The 16,980-nt window shown below is 38.1% G+C and overlaps 1 protein-coding gene across 9 annotated transcripts in view; it reads left to right on the forward strand.

The window, feature by feature from the left end:
- The window catches only part of MAST4 (microtubule associated serine/threonine kinase family member 4), a 293,188-nt gene that overhangs the window by 157,385 nt on the left and 118,823 nt on the right, over positions 1–16,980 (forward strand). For 2 of the 9 annotated variants that reach the window (XM_027732349.2, XM_027732350.2), the window contains exons 1-2: positions 4,296–4,619; positions 9,135–9,215. The exons of 6 other annotated variants lie outside the window; for them this stretch is intronic. In XM_027732349.2, the coding sequence (XP_027588150.2) occupies positions 4,573–4,619; positions 9,135–9,215 (128 nt within the window). In that variant the 5' untranslated portion in view covers positions 4,296–4,572. Of the gene's footprint in view, positions 1–4,295; positions 4,620–9,134; positions 9,216–16,980 lie in introns of those variants that run through there. One more of the 9 variants, XM_027732355.2, reaches the window with a different exon arrangement.

Genomic DNA, 16,980 nt, shown 5'->3' on the forward strand with positions numbered 1-16,980 from the left:
GCCATGCTGAGCCCATCGTGTAAACTGAGCTCTTGGTTGTGGGCAAGTGCAAACACATTCTGTCATTTCATCCACTTCCTTCCTTCCCCAGTGAAGCAAACAGGACAGCCCCTCTCCTTTTCCTTATGTAATCTGACCAAGATGAAATATTCCTTGCAATTGCAAATTGGGTAATTATTTTGAGTTTGAGCATATGAGCGAGACATACCAGGCAGGGATCTAAGGAAAAGGATTCCTTTTACTATCTGGTATTGCTTCCTTAGCTGTGACCTATCTCAAATACTTCTGGGGAAAGTACTAAATAGCCAAACAACCCTGAACAAACTCGCAGTTAAACATCGATATGAAGAATATTTTATTTTATTTTATTTTTTTTATTTTTAGCAGATAGCTAAAGCATGAGATTTGCTTTACATGCATTGCATTGGTCAGTCTGTTGACTTCAGCCAGAGGTAACAAACTAGTAGATTCATATTTCAGACTTCTTTTGTATGTAGTTAATAATGTGCCCAGGCGTGCTCTGTTGAAAGAATGCAGAAAGAGGCTGTGTGTTCTTTCATCCCATTTCCTTCGTGCTATGTTTTGTGTCTCAGTGATGCCAAGAAGCAGTGTTGCAGTCAACTGCTTCAGTATCATTCCAGTTAGAACTTCTTTATAAACTACAGTGTTACCAATGAACCAGAATCTCTGAATTGAGGTGGTAAACAGATTAGATGATAGAAATTTCAGATTAATCAGAAATTCAGATCTTTGGTTTAAGAATTATGACAGAAGGGTATCTGTTGTCATTATCCTTTGAGAGTTGACTACTAACCCTTGAGTACCTTTGGAAAACATTAGCCAAGAGTGCATACAGAAAAAAAGCATGCATTGACTTGTTTATTATCTTAATGTAGTTGTTGCTAAATGTTAGAGACTAATGAAAGCCAGTGGCACCTAATGGTATTATTGTTTTACCATTATTTAAGAGGAAAAAGGAAGCATAGCCAACATCTGCAGAAGAGGGGTGCCTTGAAAGCATAGAATATTAATAACTGTGCAATGGAAGAAAAATCTTTCTGGTTTGTGTTTCAACGACATAAAACATTCTGCTGTGCTTTGCGGGTTTTGCTTGATTTTTACCAGATATCTGTGATTGCTAAACCAGGGAGACCTCAGTAAGGACTTAAATGAATAACTTGAGCCATTTATTCTTACATTTCACTTTTTAAATTTGCTTTTCAGCTCTTGAACTAGCTAAGAGGAGACCAGGGTTTACATTTGCAGGGCAATACAATTCTTACAGTTCTTCAATGCTGTTAGTGAATTTTTGTTTGAGATTCTTTCCAAATGAGACATTTTCTCTATAGAAGTCGTGTCAATAAATTTGCCAGTATGTTCAGGTTAATCTAGATTTATCTTTTGTAGTACAGTAAGCCTCCTTTTTAACTTCTGCTTGCTTCCTCAACTCTGTGTTGGTGAGATGGTATCTAAGCAGTCCAAAATTAAGAGAAAACAGTTGTTTTGATCAAATTTGAAGTCAGCTTTTACTTGCAAGGTTTCATCTAATTAAATCGCTGCTGGTTTTTGCCCCCACATGCATGAAGCAGTTCCCATTTACTCCTGCAAAAACTGTAAGATTGTAACAATGAGAAGAATTTGATCTTTTACTATGTATTCATCTCTCTTTTTCAGTAAATCATGATTTTCTAAGCTTCAGGCAAAATGTATAGTAGAAGAATTTTCAATGTCAATTTATAGCTCAATCTCAGTTTAGAATAATTTACCATTAATGCGATGTGAAGCGCTTGCAGAAATTAGCTCAGGAGAAAGGTTGATTTACTGTGGTCCTAAAATAGCCCTTAGATGCAGTTGTTTATGTTTAACTGACTGCACACAACTTCCAGTCCAATTCAGTTTCCTTTATAGACAAGACAAGCTGACCGTGTTGCCGTCCTGCAGGTAAAATGCAAGAAATACCTAACTATCATGTTTCATGATGAAGTAGTGTTTAGTGACAGACTATTCTTTTGCACGTGGAGGCAACCAACCAGAATGCCTTGACTGTGGCCTTCTGTTCACCTCAGTATTAAAATTGGCCTTATGGAAGTAGTATGTAAAATTTGTATTGTGCTTTTGATCAAAGCACACCTTCTCCTTCAGAGCTAGTCCTTTTGCTGGTTTACAGAAATAGTTGCGGTGCACCCTGATTCAGTGGAGCTGGCTGCCCTCCTTGAGGCGTTACGCTGTCTCCTACTCTCTGTGCCTTCATTGAAAATTTAACAATTTTACAAAACAACAAATAATTACTTGGGTGTTCTGTGTGCATATGCTTACACAGATAATGGGATGAAGCACCAAACTAAAGGTTAGGATGCACAAAGTTAAGCCCTCTGAATATCATTTACAGCTTAACTGAAAGTGTATACATGTGATGTGCGCATAGTCACAGTTTACCTGTTGAAATTTTCTGTCTCCATCAGAAATAGAACTTTTCAGCAACTGAAGAAGTATTATGTAAAAAAGAGATTTTTATAGATGGATTTTTAAGGGAACAGAGCTTGGTTTGAGAGGTGCTGAGCAATGGGAATAGGGAGATGCCTGTTCTAGGCAGCTAGGGGAGAGGCAGGGACCTGTGACTCTAATATCCCACACTCTGCTGCTCTCTTGTTAAATTTCTATTCCTAAAGTGTTGTCTCCAGACTCAAATCATGTAGACATGGGCAGCTTCACTGGATAGTTTCAGCAGCAGAGTTGTTTGACCGTTAGACAGTTGATTCTTGTACTATATTTTTCCAGTTTGAGAATATCTTCAAAACACTGATGTTTTGCTTGTGTTCTGAATAAAATTTGAGAAACATGTTTTGCAAGTGCTGTTCAGAGTTGGGCACCTAACTGATTTTTGTGCCTTTACAAATCTGTGAATTCACTCATTGCAGTTTGTGAGCCTGAATTTCACTCTTTAAATCTTGTCCTTTCTCTTTCCTTTAGGAGGTAGTAGAATTTAGAACTTGTTTAGATAGATTGTTTGGCTTAGTAATGCTTGGTGGGACCTCAGCTAGATTCAGAATCTAGATGTCTCTTATGTTTTAAAAATTTCAATGCATAGTTCTGTGTATCCTTCAGTTTTGTTTTCCATATCTGTAAACGAAGGCTTCAGGTAATACATAACAGAGATTTAAAATACTTTGTAGTAGAAACAAAGGAGTAGGAGACACAAAAGGAGACACTTTGCAGTGGGAAACATAAAAGAGAGAATTTAGTTATTCTTTTCTACTGTGTGGTTGAAAAAGCAATGTAGTTCACCAAACCCAGTTCAGCAGTTTTCATAACTAGGAGGTTTCTCTCTGTCTCTGAAACCTATGGCTGTGTACCTGTGAACTCACACATTTCTTCCAGAACTGAGCCAAGGACCCAAAAAGTAGCAGCTTCATTTGGTCCTTTGCTTTGACTAGTCATAGAAGTTGTCCATGCACAGAGAAGGTCCAGAGCTCTGGCAAAAAATAAAATCATGTGGTCGACATTATTATATTGTATACAGGAAAAGTAGGCGGATGAGATAAAATATTCTAGCTCTTAACTTACTAAAAATCAGCACTTGCACTTTGCTTTTCCTGCTTTTTTACAGAACACTGAAAAAATTGCTAGTCTTCATGGAACAATTCACAGTATTTATTTATTGAAATGATAACCTCAGGAGAAGAGAAAGTACATAAAAAAGGAATAAAATAAGTTTAACATCCTACATAGTGGCAGTGATCTAAAACTGTCTTTACAAAAAAGTTGCATAGTGGTTTACTTTTAAGTGATGTTACCTTTTACGTGACATTACCTATAAAGCTGAAATTGGTAGATTTTTCAGCAATTTCTAGGTTTGGCTCTCAACCTTAATGTAAATGATAGATGATTTCCCTTTAAAATTCAGGTGCAAACATGACAGAACAGAATGATGACTCTTCCTTTTTTTTAACCTTTGTGTTACAACATGTTTGTTCTTTGAAAGCTTTGGCAGGTAATTTTCCCCATTAAAGGAGAAAAGCCTGTTTTTCATTCAGCAGTTTGCTGTTCCATCGCTGCAGAAACTGCCTGTCTGTTTACCAGGGAAAGGGATAATGTGACTTAAAGAAGATGACTAAATCCTATTCAGCAGGATCAGAGGGGGTGGCGAATGTTTGACATTTGCTGAGAGAAACTGTGTTAAGCGCAGAGGCTCTTCTGCGTGGTGGGCTGGCATAGCGAGGGGAACCTCTCCATCCTCCGAGGTGCAGCGTGTGTGTGTGTGCGTGCGCGTGTGCTGGCGCAGTGGCTGCTGCTGCGGAATTCCGGGGATGAATTACTTGGTGTGCACAACTGAAGGTGCTGTTCGCTTTACAAAACTGGTGCGGCGTGCGCTGCCACTGACCTGAGAGAGGCAGCTGGTAGCTCTTCGTGACAGCTAGAGGTGGAAGGACCCCAATTTACGGTCCTCCCCCCGCCCCAAGAGATCCTTAGTCCATTCCTTTATAGTGGTTCTTTTGGCTCTCTGTCATCGCCAGAATGCTGCCCGTGAATGTGTGTCATGATTACAATAGAGTGTGGTAGCACCTAACAGCAATGAAAGCCCAGCGGGAAAGGCTACAAATTCCAGGGCTGACCTTGGAGTAAGTATTGTCTGTCTTTAATGTTTTAATGGTTTCTGCATGATGCCGGCTTTTGTGCAATCAGAAGCTGTTTAACATACATTTATGCTGACAGTCTGGGAGCACTGCAGCTCCACGTTGAAAGAACATGTTTTCAATGCACTGCAGTTGGTTTCAGCAAATGTGTGAGCCTGGAGCCGGGATATTGCAGTGTGTTTGGAAAGAAAGCATTTCTGCATATTTGAAGTTACTGAATCTCAGTGCATGAAACATCTTGTCAGCTCACAGGGGGAGAGTCTGTCAGTAGGCCATGGTGTCTGTCTTTCTCTCCAGCTCTCTGTTACTATTTGTCTATCCCAGTGCTGCCTTTTAGAAAGGCCTCTCTCTGTGCTGAAAAATAGAGAGCACTGCAAGAAATTAAAGCATTATAGAAATGCTGTCTGTGAAAATCCATCAGGAACGACATGTATTTTACATACGTAACTGCACTAATGAACTGTATTGACATTCTAGAGGATTTCTGATAATTTCTGCAGTAAGTATGTTTACCTAATTTAGCAGTGTGTTTACCTGTACTTGCTTAAAACTGATTAACTAATTTGTGTGCTTTCAGCTATTTAGAGAGTAGCTAAATGAAAATGTGTAATTTTAATACATAGTGATAGTAAGTATAGTCTTTTATTCATAAATGCCAACATATGTTTACCTGAGATTTGTTAGTCAAAGCCAAATATTTATTTCTATACATGTATACATACATACCTGCAGTCTACACTGACATGTCAGACATGTATGTATGCATGTTATAGCCACCATGAGAACTTGCGAATTTTATCTAGGTAAATAGGTACGGTTGTGTCAGATCCTTTGGTACTCCCTGGGACTGCCCCATTCTTGCTGGAGAAAAAAACCCCAAACCCTGAATGCTGCAGATGCCTGCGGTAAAGTTATTTCGCTATGATATCTATTATCTCTGACATCTGCCATGTTTTAAAGAGAGGGCTACAGGTCAATGTGTAGCATAGCAAATAATTTATTCTATTAATCACATGAAGGTGATAGAGCACTTTATTCAAAGGAACAAATGTAGATATTATATTGGGTTTCCCAGAACTATATTTGTGAAATGTCTCAGAGAAATTCTGCATTTCAGTCAGATATCTTCTACTAAGAGCAGTGTGTGTTAGCTGTGAGCAGGCTGAGCTCTAGGTATTTTTCTTACAAAAAGAGCATTACTAATTTCTCGTGAGTTTTGGAGGAAGAGTGTTACCAGAGACCTCATTAAAATGGTTTCCATGAATAATTGATAATTATACTTCTTTTAAGATGTGGCAATTTAAATATTTTTAAATCAGTCTTCATTGAATTATGTAATCATCATATAAGAATAACATCACTAGCTGCAAAGGATGAAAAAGGATTCGTGTTACTGTTTTTTTCAATGTATGTGTGTGTTTTTGTAATATGAGGTAATTGTTTACTGCCTCCTCCTTTTTCATGGTAACCTGACATAATTACACTTACTCTGCCATATTTTGAGAATATTTAAGACAGGTAAAATTAATAATTATATTTTAAATTCAGTATTGATCATTGCTTTTGCTAAAATGTTGTCTGAATATATTAAATTTTCCCATATATTACACCTTCTTTTGCCATCACACTTGCTACTTTCTGAGCTTGATTTACTTTTAGAGAAAAGAAAGTATCATATTTTGGTTGCTGGCATGTAATGATTCCCATAGAGTCATTCTCTCATGATTTGCCAAAGTCAATGCAGACTTAAGTCATGTCTCCCAAATTCTTATTTGCAATCATTTATAAAAGATATCTAGGGGGAAAAAAAATGCAATTTATTCCTCGCACCCTGATTCTCGTGAATTTTCTTTCAGTAAAGTTTAAATGTTGAGACTAGAATTATGTTGTCTCCCTGAGAAATTAGCACAGTCTGTCTACTTTATATTCATTACTTGCAGAAAGCTATTTCAAAGAATATTAAAGATCCGAAATAAAGCACTCCAAATTTAGTAAATGTAAGAAGTAAGACTGCCTGTCATACACTGTGATAATTTGTTTTAACAGGTTTTTCTAGGTCTTAAAAAAAGCAAAGCTGAAAAGCAAGTTCTGTAGAAGAAATGGATTGACACACCAGTGTCATCCCATAGTGGGAATTTTTAGATCCATAGTACTGGCACATTTGATATTGGATGCCCAGAGTCTGTGCCATGACTGAGGCTCTAATGTGTTACAGTAGTGAAAATGAGGAACAATATGAGTAGCTACTAGGAAGTGTAGGACTTCCACTTGCTGTGTGTGGGCCATCCAGTAGAGGGAGGGAGATGTCCTTTGCCGTGGGGTATCACTAGAAATTGATCACAGTAAAGTGACTTAGGGATCTCATTCTGGCGTTTGAAGTTAATATGTTCTTCTCATTCAGTGCCAGAGCTCTCCTTTTAACTATTCTGGCCTTAGTAGGTTCCTTGCCCACAGTTGTTACTCGACAGCAGTTCCCTTGCTCTCTGTCTGCTGCAGCCCTGTGTCTTTGGCCAGCTGGTGCCAGTTCTCCCTCCACCTGGATTCTCTTTGGATCAGTGACAGCTTCCCTCTGTGCTTCTGGTCCTGATGGAGGCTGGTTGTGGTCTGCATCACTTGCCTCCACCTCTTCCCTTGCTATGTCCCGGAGGAACAGCAGTGTAAGCACTGATGGTGCAGCACAGGACTGTTTCTCAGCCTGCAGTCAGTGAGGGCCGCGCTGATGGATGGACAAAAGGGGCACAACTGGGGGCAAACTACCAGCTATACTGCAGCAGACCAGCCTGTAGTGGAGAATAAGAGACAGTGCTGATAAAGCTTAGAAATGCAAAACCACTTCTTACAAACCTGTACTGATCATACAGAAATGACCTTTCCAGTGCATGTTGCAGCAGGTCAGTGCAGTGCAATAGAGACTGCTCCAGTGGAACAACAAAAATCTGTCGTTTAATCCACATCTTTTTCCACAGGCCTTCATGGGCTGACTGGTATGAGCCTGGGTTCAGTTTAGCCATTTTTAGGGTGATATATTGACCCATTGGCTCTTAACGGATCTTAATAGCTCAGATGTGGTGACTCTCAGATGTGCTGTTGTGCTAGCACAGCTTGTCTGCAGCTGAAACCAAGACAGTTTATACCCAGTTGCTGGGCTGCATTGGCAGCGTGCTCTTCTGTGCACCTAGTTCAGGGATTATGCAGGCGCAGCCAGAGGAATTTGCCCTGCCATGTCAGAAATTAACAGCAAGGCCCATCCTTATCTCAGTGTGCATGTCCCTGCCAAACTTTGTGCTCTCTCCAAGGCACCTCAAGAAGGAAAGACTGCAAAAATGTACAATGTCAAAAAAAAGTCATCCTTAATCTGTTCTAGAAGCGGTAGTATTATTCCTGCTGGAATGTTCAGAAAAGAACTGAATCAGGTATCCACCGTGAAAGGTTTTGAAGTGAATGCATTGAAATCTAGCAAAGTGTTATGCAATTGAAAACATGAACTGGACCTAAATGTGCTTAGCATATTGGCCATCTGCATCTTCACTGGGGACAGGGCAGGAGCGCTAGCAGTGGCTGATTGCAAGGGTTTAGTACATAGCAGAACAAATCCTTATGAAGGTGAGCTGGAAAAAGTTCCCTGTAAGTTTCTACCTTCACTCAGTCTGCACAGAATGCAAAGTTGCATGGGTTTTTTGGGGAGACAGCTTCAGCAAATTGCAACAAAAGGCATGCTATTAAGCATGTTCTAAAAAAAGTTTTCTTGCAAATTTTATGGGGGCAAGTGCATGTGATAGCATGAGTAAATTTTTAAAGAGCATCTGTGAAATGTATCAGTGGCCTCCTGTTTTATTGAGAAACCTTTTGAATGGAGATGCACTCGAGACAACTTCTTGAAGGCACCTTTGAAGTAAAATGCTCAAGTAAGGGTTGTATGAATGAATTGTTTATATCCATATCACATTTGTAAGGAAACATTTCATACTGAAATGGATGCTAACTAGGGCACTTCTAATTTTTAGTAAGTGTGCAAATTTTAGGCTCTCAAACTGGAAATTTTTATTGCAGTTTTCTTATTGCTGATGAAAGATCATCATCAGTTTTAGTTTTCCTTTTGTTTTTAATAAATCTGATTTGCATATAAAAAAACTTTAAAAAAAACCCTAAGATTTTTTTTTTAAGAGGAAAAAAACATCTCATACATAATATGTCTGTTTGGCTGGATACCTGAAACAAGTTGCCATTTTTCACCTCTCTGGGGACTTTGTACAAAAGTATTGTTCCTGGAAGAAGTCTAACCTAGTGAAAGCATGTGCATCAGCACCAGTTCTCATGTTTGTTTTTTTTTTAAATCAGTTTCATCTTAAGTCAGAAACCGTAGCCACTGTCAATCACTTCATTCAGAAGGATGGTCATGTTTTGGTTCTAACCGAAACTCCTTTCATAACTCCTACGCTAAAACATGCGACTCTTGCTAAACCTTCTGTTCACTAGAGATGACATTATTTTAACTTGCAGTCTCACCCCAAGGAGCCTGAGCCCAACCCCAACAAGTCCCTGCAGTCCATGCAGTCCTCTGTTCGCTTTTCATTTTTGGAGGTAAGCAAGTAAACTTCCATTGTTGATGTTTTCTTCTGCATCCAAAACCTGACAATCAAAACATACTGCGAAGGGAAAATTGAAAAAAAAATTAAGTATGTCTCTGCGATCCAAAATATGTTCTGAATTTAAGTGTTTTGTGGAAAAAATACAGGATAATCCATATTTTGAGACATCAAAATTGAGTACAGAGGCTCAAGATATTGATGCGTAATTCTGTGTTGCTTTGACTGCTTGCTTAGGAATGTATCTGCTACTGAAATTTTATAGTTTGCTTCCTGTCATCGTACCTCAAATTGTATTCTGCTTTGTGAGAAGTTTAAGGTGAGTTCAGAAATGGGGGTGATTCATGAAACACATGGCTATTTTTTGCTTACCTGAGGAATAGCAGTATGCTTAGTGAGTTGAGTGATTTAGAAGAAGACAGTCATGTACAGTACACTGGTAGAACTGTTTCTTACTCAGGACTAGGAGGATTTTAAGATAAGCACTAACAGCCACATAGAACATCCTTCTCACCCTCTTTTTTCTTCTACTCCCAGGTTCATTCATAAGAATAATTATTTTTGATACTTACCAGAAAGGCTTCATGAGATCAGAAAATCATTGAATGATTTAAAAATACTATTAAATTCTTCCTGTTATGTAAAATTATCATAATAAATAATAATTGATGGATATTTCTGATACAGAGAAACTTCTTTTCCTTCTTTATTTTCTTTTTCATGTAGAAAATTAAATAGCTAGTCAGGGATTTCATAGGTGTCAGTCATGGAGGTTCTGCTCCGTAGGGAAGGTGGTTTTTGAAATGAGTTACTAATGAGTTATCAATGCCTCATGGATTAAAAAAAAAACCAAACAACAAAACACTTCTAATTTTGGTCAAAGGTCTCACTTGACACTGTGAGGATGAGAACTACCACCTTGTTAAACGACATAATAAGGTATGTTTGTGCCTATTTGGTACCACCTTTTGAATGTAGTGTTGCTTGGATATGTTAATCTGCTTCAGCATACTTTAAAGTTAAAACCAAACTAATATGTGAGAGTCCTTCTATCGAGGCTTCATGCGACACTGAAAAATGGAGCAATAACCTAATGGCTTGCTATGTGTTTCTGAAGAAATATTGTAATTTTTTTATATATCCCGTTTTCTTAGGGAAGAGATAGTATGAAAATCCCTTATTTGTGCAATTTTCAATGTGATTTAAATAAACCCACTTTTTCTTTCTCAGTGAAAAGACTTTTGTGATACTTCTTTAATAAATTATTAGCAAAATCAGTATATTCTGTGGAGTTTATCGTGTTGGTATGGAATGCTTGGTAAAATTAGCATTTTCTAATTGGGTCTTTATTTTATACAGCCAGAACAAATTACTTCCCTCTGTGTTGAAGGAAGTACTCTTTTTCAAAATGTCAATTTTGTGGAATCAAAAAGCAATGTACAAAGTTTTTAATTTGCATGACCTGGATGACCTGCTGAACTGCTTCTTCAGATGTGTGGATGTCCTGCAATGCAAACTGTGCTATGGACACAACCCTCAGTGTTTTTATAGTCTTCAGAACGAAAACCCTCAAGGCTTTTGTTTACCCTTGCTGAGCAGGCAAGAGACTCCCAACAGTGCCAAGTCTGAGCACTTTCCGTCCTATGCTGGAGGATGCTGGGAACGGACTTTTCAGATGCTTTTTGAAGAAATGGAGTAGAAATTATTGATATATGAAGACTTCCTTGATTCTGCTGAACAATGTTGAAGTTCATAGGGATTTTTCTTAGGTTCTTTTGTCCTGAAATTTATGTAAGGCTCTGCCAGAACGGTTACTGTTTCCCTGGAATGGAAATTTTAGAAGTTTGATTAACTCTGAAATCTAGTGCTGTATTTGTCTATAGCTGTAGAGGGATGCTGGTGTATTGAACAGCAGATGTTTTAGGTATTAGTTACTGTTCAAGCTCGACCTAGGTTAACAGGGAAGAAGAAATGTTTTGGGTTTTAGAGGATAGAAGTAATTAGCATTTCCTGTTCAATTAGCTCAGAGTGCTCCTGTATGTGGGAGAAGAGGAATTACTTCAGTGCAACTGCTTGTGCTCATACTCAGAAATGTTAGCATGGGAGCCTTACCAGAGTGGATGGATAGGATTTTCCTGTCTCCTTCTCTCTCTCACATGCTGTCTCATCTGCCTCATGGGCTTTGAGTTGCACAGCTGCTCCTTAGGCAGTTGTTTTTCTTAAAGTTCTGCTTATAGCAGTTGCCGCATATAGTAGCAGTCTAGAGGGAACATTTTGCCAGCTAGATGATGAAGATCTTTTCAAAATAAACAGTAACATCCTGTGGATGGAAATACCTGCCTGCTGATGCAGTGTGAAGCTATCTTCTCAGAGAGGATGGGGAATGAAGAGGTTTTCAAATCTCCGGAAGCTAGGCACACATTTACCATTATATTTGTATCTTCTGTTTGAGTCACTGAAAACTTGAACTGCTGTTGGGGGGAGAAATATGTGCTATTTTAGTACTAATTAATAAAAGCAGCAGATTTTCAAGGAAAGACAGAAAATGATAATGTAAATAGCTGAGCACAGCTACTGAGATATTTAACACGCTTATGCTTCTGACATAATTTTAGAGTGTTTTTCTTTTCTGTGGATTATTTGGTGTCCTTTGTCATAGTAATGGGGAATGGAGTGGGGAAGGTATTAGAAAAAGACAAGCAGGAAATACTACGTGCTTGAAATTGTTGTAGCTTCTAATAAAAAAGATAAAGAAAATTGAAATAATAAATGAAAAAATGTAGAACATCATGCATTTGAGGTTGAACAGTAGAGAATAGTCAACAAAATGTAGTTTTGCTCAACTTTTTGCTTTACTGATGCCACTGATGCTGGACTTGGGGAAAAAAATCTCTAAGGCAGCATGTAATAATGATAGCAGCTTTTTCTGCTGCCTACGTGGAATAGGGGTAACCAGGGGAGAATTCACATTTGCTGCCTTTGAGTGCTCTAATTCTTCTTCATGACTAGTGTGGGATGTGTGCTGGCTGATGATTTCTGTTTGCTTGAGTTGTGCTTGTGCATGGTATGTTGATCTGGTTTGTGATTCATTCCTGCCTTTGGACATTTATAAAAATGTGAAGGAATTTACTACTTGTAATGGGCAGGATCAAAAAGAAGTTCTTCATACTGAGAGCTAATTTGAATTTCTCATCATCCTCATTCTTGGGCAGAAGGTTTCAGCTGATAAAAAGATTTGTTTTTACAAAAGAGAAAAAATTTCTCAAAAAGGAAAAGATTGTGGTGAAGTTTCCAGAAAGCCTTTACTGAGGAGTGTGAGGATTGCACAAGTGTCAGCTGCTCTACAGACACAAATGTTACTAACCTTCCCAAACTGGCAAAGAGATTGAAAGGATTAATTCTGAAGCCCAAAAAAAGAAGGTGGCAAGTAAGAAAAGTCCTTGTACATTTTTTTTTAATGGTTAAAATTTTTATAGACTTTTTCTTGAGGAAAAATCCAGTTCAGCTCTCTACATCTACAACTGAGTTGGCAGGAAGGAAAATGAGGATTATTAGGTATACCTTTTGGTAATGTAGTCTTTTTTCTTGGGAAGCTTGTGAGGAGGCTGTTGTAAACACTGCATTTTACATGGGATCATCTTGTCAACTGATTACTTACGTGTTACCAAGAGCAGCAATTACACATGTAACTAGCATGGATTAAACCTCATCCTATGGCGCTGAATTGAAAGAAAAAAGTCAGTCACAGATATCCTAGAGCTCTTAGCCATTCAGTATTAAGTTTTTATATCCATGAATTGCCAAAAAATGGTGAGGCTCACATTTTCATTAAATGTAACCTGAATCTGTAATATAAATGAGTAACCATTATGAGCAAAGGAAGAATTAGTATCAAATTTTTAATATAATTTTATAAAAATAACCCCCCCGATATTTAAATTTACACAAAACTTTATTTAAAGTGTCTAAATTCATATACTGAATTGTGGAATACAGAAATAAAAATCTAGTTGGTGTGCTCCTATTCTTCCACTTTCTCTGCCTACCTTCCTTTCTTTTCCCATGACATTCCTGCATTTCAGAATCAGAGAAAGACAAAAAGTGTAAAATAGCTGTCTTCTAAAGGCTGGATTGGTCTGTTTTATGAAACCATCAATGAAATGGATGGCTCCTGTAGAAAAATGAAGAGGGAAGTTTCTAGTGATTTTTTTAAATTGTTGTTCTGAAAGTGAGCATGTTTAAAGAGCTTTTAAATGTTTTCTAGCTCTGTAGGATGCTGTGTGCACATGTAAATCATATGCACCCGTGTGAAAAATATAACGGACAGCAGGAATTTAGTTTGCTGTTTGGCTTTTACATTACTGAAAGCAGTAATGTATTTTTAAACTTCCCATGTTTCAGTGGGGAGGAAAGTGGCGTGGACAGTCTTTATGTGTTCTGCTGCACCTGAGCTGGGCTGGGGCACTTGGAGTGACTGCAGGGCTGGCGGGGGCAGCTGCTTTTGGCAGAACTGCCCCAGGGACATGCACAGCCGAAGTGATGATCAAAACCCCTGTCAGTCTGTCCTTGGCCCTGTGCCATGAGCATGTTCCCACCCTCTTCTCTTTTAGCTCTTGTGGTAGTGTTGCTGCACCCTGAGCTGAGTCTCTACTGTGAGAGCAGGCCTGTTTTAGGAGTGGAGCAAGGGGCAGTTTCAGCACAGGGGGAGGGCAGTGGCAGTGTGTATTTGGGCTGGCACTCCACAGCCTTTGGCAACACTAGCTGCGTAGGAAGACCTGAGTAACAGCCAAGGTGACAGCTGTTGTACACGCTGGTTAATGATTAAATCCGGTGCAAGCATATAGGTAGACCAGACAGTGAATACTGCAGAAAAGGAGGTACTAATATTCTCTTTGTAATGGGGAGAGACTTGTGCAGAGACATAATGTGGTTCTCTCAAGGCAGAACAAAATTGTCATAGAAGAGTTAGCTATTAAAATTGGTCTTAGTTTCTTTACTTCTGTGTATTTTACTGCAGAACTGGTACTTCTTGGATTCATAAGGTTTTGTAAAAGACATAGGAGGACATATCAGAGGATGTCTCCTATCCCTGTGTCTGTGTGACACAGCTACCATACCCAGGGATTCTCAAGCAGACATTGATCTTTAAAATTTATTTCTGCCTTTGCTTTGTGAGACCAGTACAAAGTACATTGACTTTAGGTTTATGCTGAAAGATGAGGCCATTGATTTGTTACCCTGAAAGAGGAAGGTCTTGGGAAGGGCTGATGTGGATGAGGTGAAGAATCACTTGGCTCCATTTCTTTCTCAAAATATTAATTTTTGTTTAAAATTAGGAAAATGTGCTGTTTCGTGTCTCAGGGTAATCTGATTAATATCCATGAACATCTACCATAAAGCACGAGTTCCTCAAGGTGAAATAAATTAATCTTTGGTTTTCCCTTCCAAAAATAGTTTGCCTGCTCTGAAGTTGAAGTTATGTCCTTCGTGTTCTCTCAGGTCTTTTTGGGACTACTTATTTAACCATCCAAAATACATTTTCCTCATCTATTTCCCCCATACTGTGCCATATTAAGACTTGTGACAGCTCAAAGGGAAACCTTTTTCTCTTGGAATTGCAGAAAATGAAAAATGAGAAACAATTTCATTGCATGTGTAAGATTTTTTTTTAGAAGTGGGTTTTGAGGAGTGATTAAGTAAAAGCAGCCCCTTACCAGGCGTAATCGCATGTGCTCAAATGTGCTGTTTTAACTCAGCTTTTGAAATACTGTCAAAACTTTTTATGTTTTCTGAACTCTGTAGAGTCACAGCAGAGGGAGAAGATTTTTGCTTGTGAATCGTCAGGATTTTGTTGACTGCTAGTCAGATACATCTGTATAGGCCTATTAGTGTCTTAACGGAGTTTTACATGTGTAGATGAGGGTCCAATTGAGAATGGCAGGAGCTGCACAGTTGCCATTGGTGAACACGGGGGATCCCCTGGGGGATCTTCACTGTCAGTTTTCATCCAAGAGGGATATAGGGATGTGAATTTCTGATCCCCATATGGGTTTTTTGGGCTGGTGCTAAAGAAAGTATGGTTTTATGTGCCCCACACTGATGCAAAATCAGAGAGGCTAAACCTGTGTTGTTATGGTGATATTTTGTAAAGCTTCTGGAGTAGTATAAAACTTAAATTTGCTGATATCATAAAGATCAGGTTTTAAGTACATTTTTAATAGCTCCCAGAAGAAAATTGCATTCTTGTATATTTCTTTGTCTTATTCCACATAACCTTTTCAATTTAATTTGTGGCTTATACTACTTGATGTTGTTCAGAAGAAAGATTTACTTATATATATTTTTAGATCAAGTAAACCAAGAAAATAAGCCCCTTCTCCCTACAAGCATATTCCAACTTATAGGGACAGATAGCAGAATTTTAGAGACTTTACCAGAAATATAGATCTTTACTATAGTCCTGTGTTGTTACTTTTGTTTTTTAGTTCATGTGTGAGGTGCATCTTGGAAATAAAGGAAGTTCTTGTGACAGTTATTTCCTCTAGTAGTCTGAAAGCTACAGACAGAGAGCTCATCTGAATAATTTTAAATGCCAATTTGTTGATCTCTGCTCCCTGAACTCTCATAAAATTCTTCCTAAAGCACTTGTGTGCTAGTTTTAAGTCTTTTGGCCTTTCAGGTTGTATTTCGTGTGTACTATTGAAGGTTAAATTTTTAAGTCAGTATGTGAGGCTTTCTAAGCATTTTGAGGAGGCAATATGAATTTGAATTTGCAAATAACAGTAATTGTGGAGTGGTGCTGTAACACCACACTCAGTCTGAAGACAGTTTTTATTTTTTATTCAAAATATTGTTTGAGAAAATGTCTTTCTAACAACTTTGAAGGCTATGCAGTAGTAATAGTATAGTAGTAATAGTAGTCATAGTAATAACTTGAATGGAGATTTCTTGAACTGCTTTACTGCTTTCTACAACAGAGAATGAAAATATTCTATAAGTATTTCCCCATGAGATATTCTCTCATAGTGTTCATTTTTACCATAATTTGATGAGTTATTCAGTAGAGTGTTCATTGGCTAATCTGAATGTTTTTGCCATACACAGATCTTAAAGATCTTGAAGACTTGGTACAGTCTTATTTTGTAATCCAAATCTGATATTACTTTGTAGAATTTTTTTCATACATTCAGTTAAAAAAATCTCCACTGCAAAAGTTGTTAATACTTATAAAAAATATGCCATACCTAAAAACAGAAACTGGAGGAGTGGAGGGAGGATGGCATGGAGTTCTACTTGGGGCCACCTAGAGACTAGAGTAGGTGAGTTGAGTACTCCATGTGTGGTGTTAAGAAAACTGCAATCCAAGGAGGTGGTTAAAATTTCAACAACTGATCACATTCTGTATAAGAAAGTAACTCTTAAGACAGATCTTGAAATATACTTGAAAATGGACAGTCTGGTCTCTTCCTATGCTGTCATACTAAAGAGTTTCATTTACTTGCAAATTACCTGCTAACAGCAATCATTAGTCACTGCGGTGACTGTACCTGTTGACCTAGAGGATTTGCCTGTGAGATGGTGACATATCTATTAGTAATGACTGTGAATATGCTGAGCCTCAGTTATCTTAATATGCATGTACAATTCAGACTTTTGTTGTATGGCTTCATAATTGGCTTAATCTGATTTAATAGGAAAACATTTAATACATTGTGAATTCAGGGTCCCTTTATTGTCCAAAATGTGACTACACTGTAATC

The sequence above is a fragment of the Pipra filicauda genome, unplaced genomic scaffold (assembly GCF_003945595.2).
Source record: "Pipra filicauda isolate LSUMZ 115617 unplaced genomic scaffold, ASM394559v2 scaffold34_size3990699_pilon, whole genome shotgun sequence".
In the NCBI taxonomy this organism is placed as follows: Eukaryota; Metazoa; Chordata; class Aves; order Passeriformes; family Pipridae; genus Pipra; species Pipra filicauda.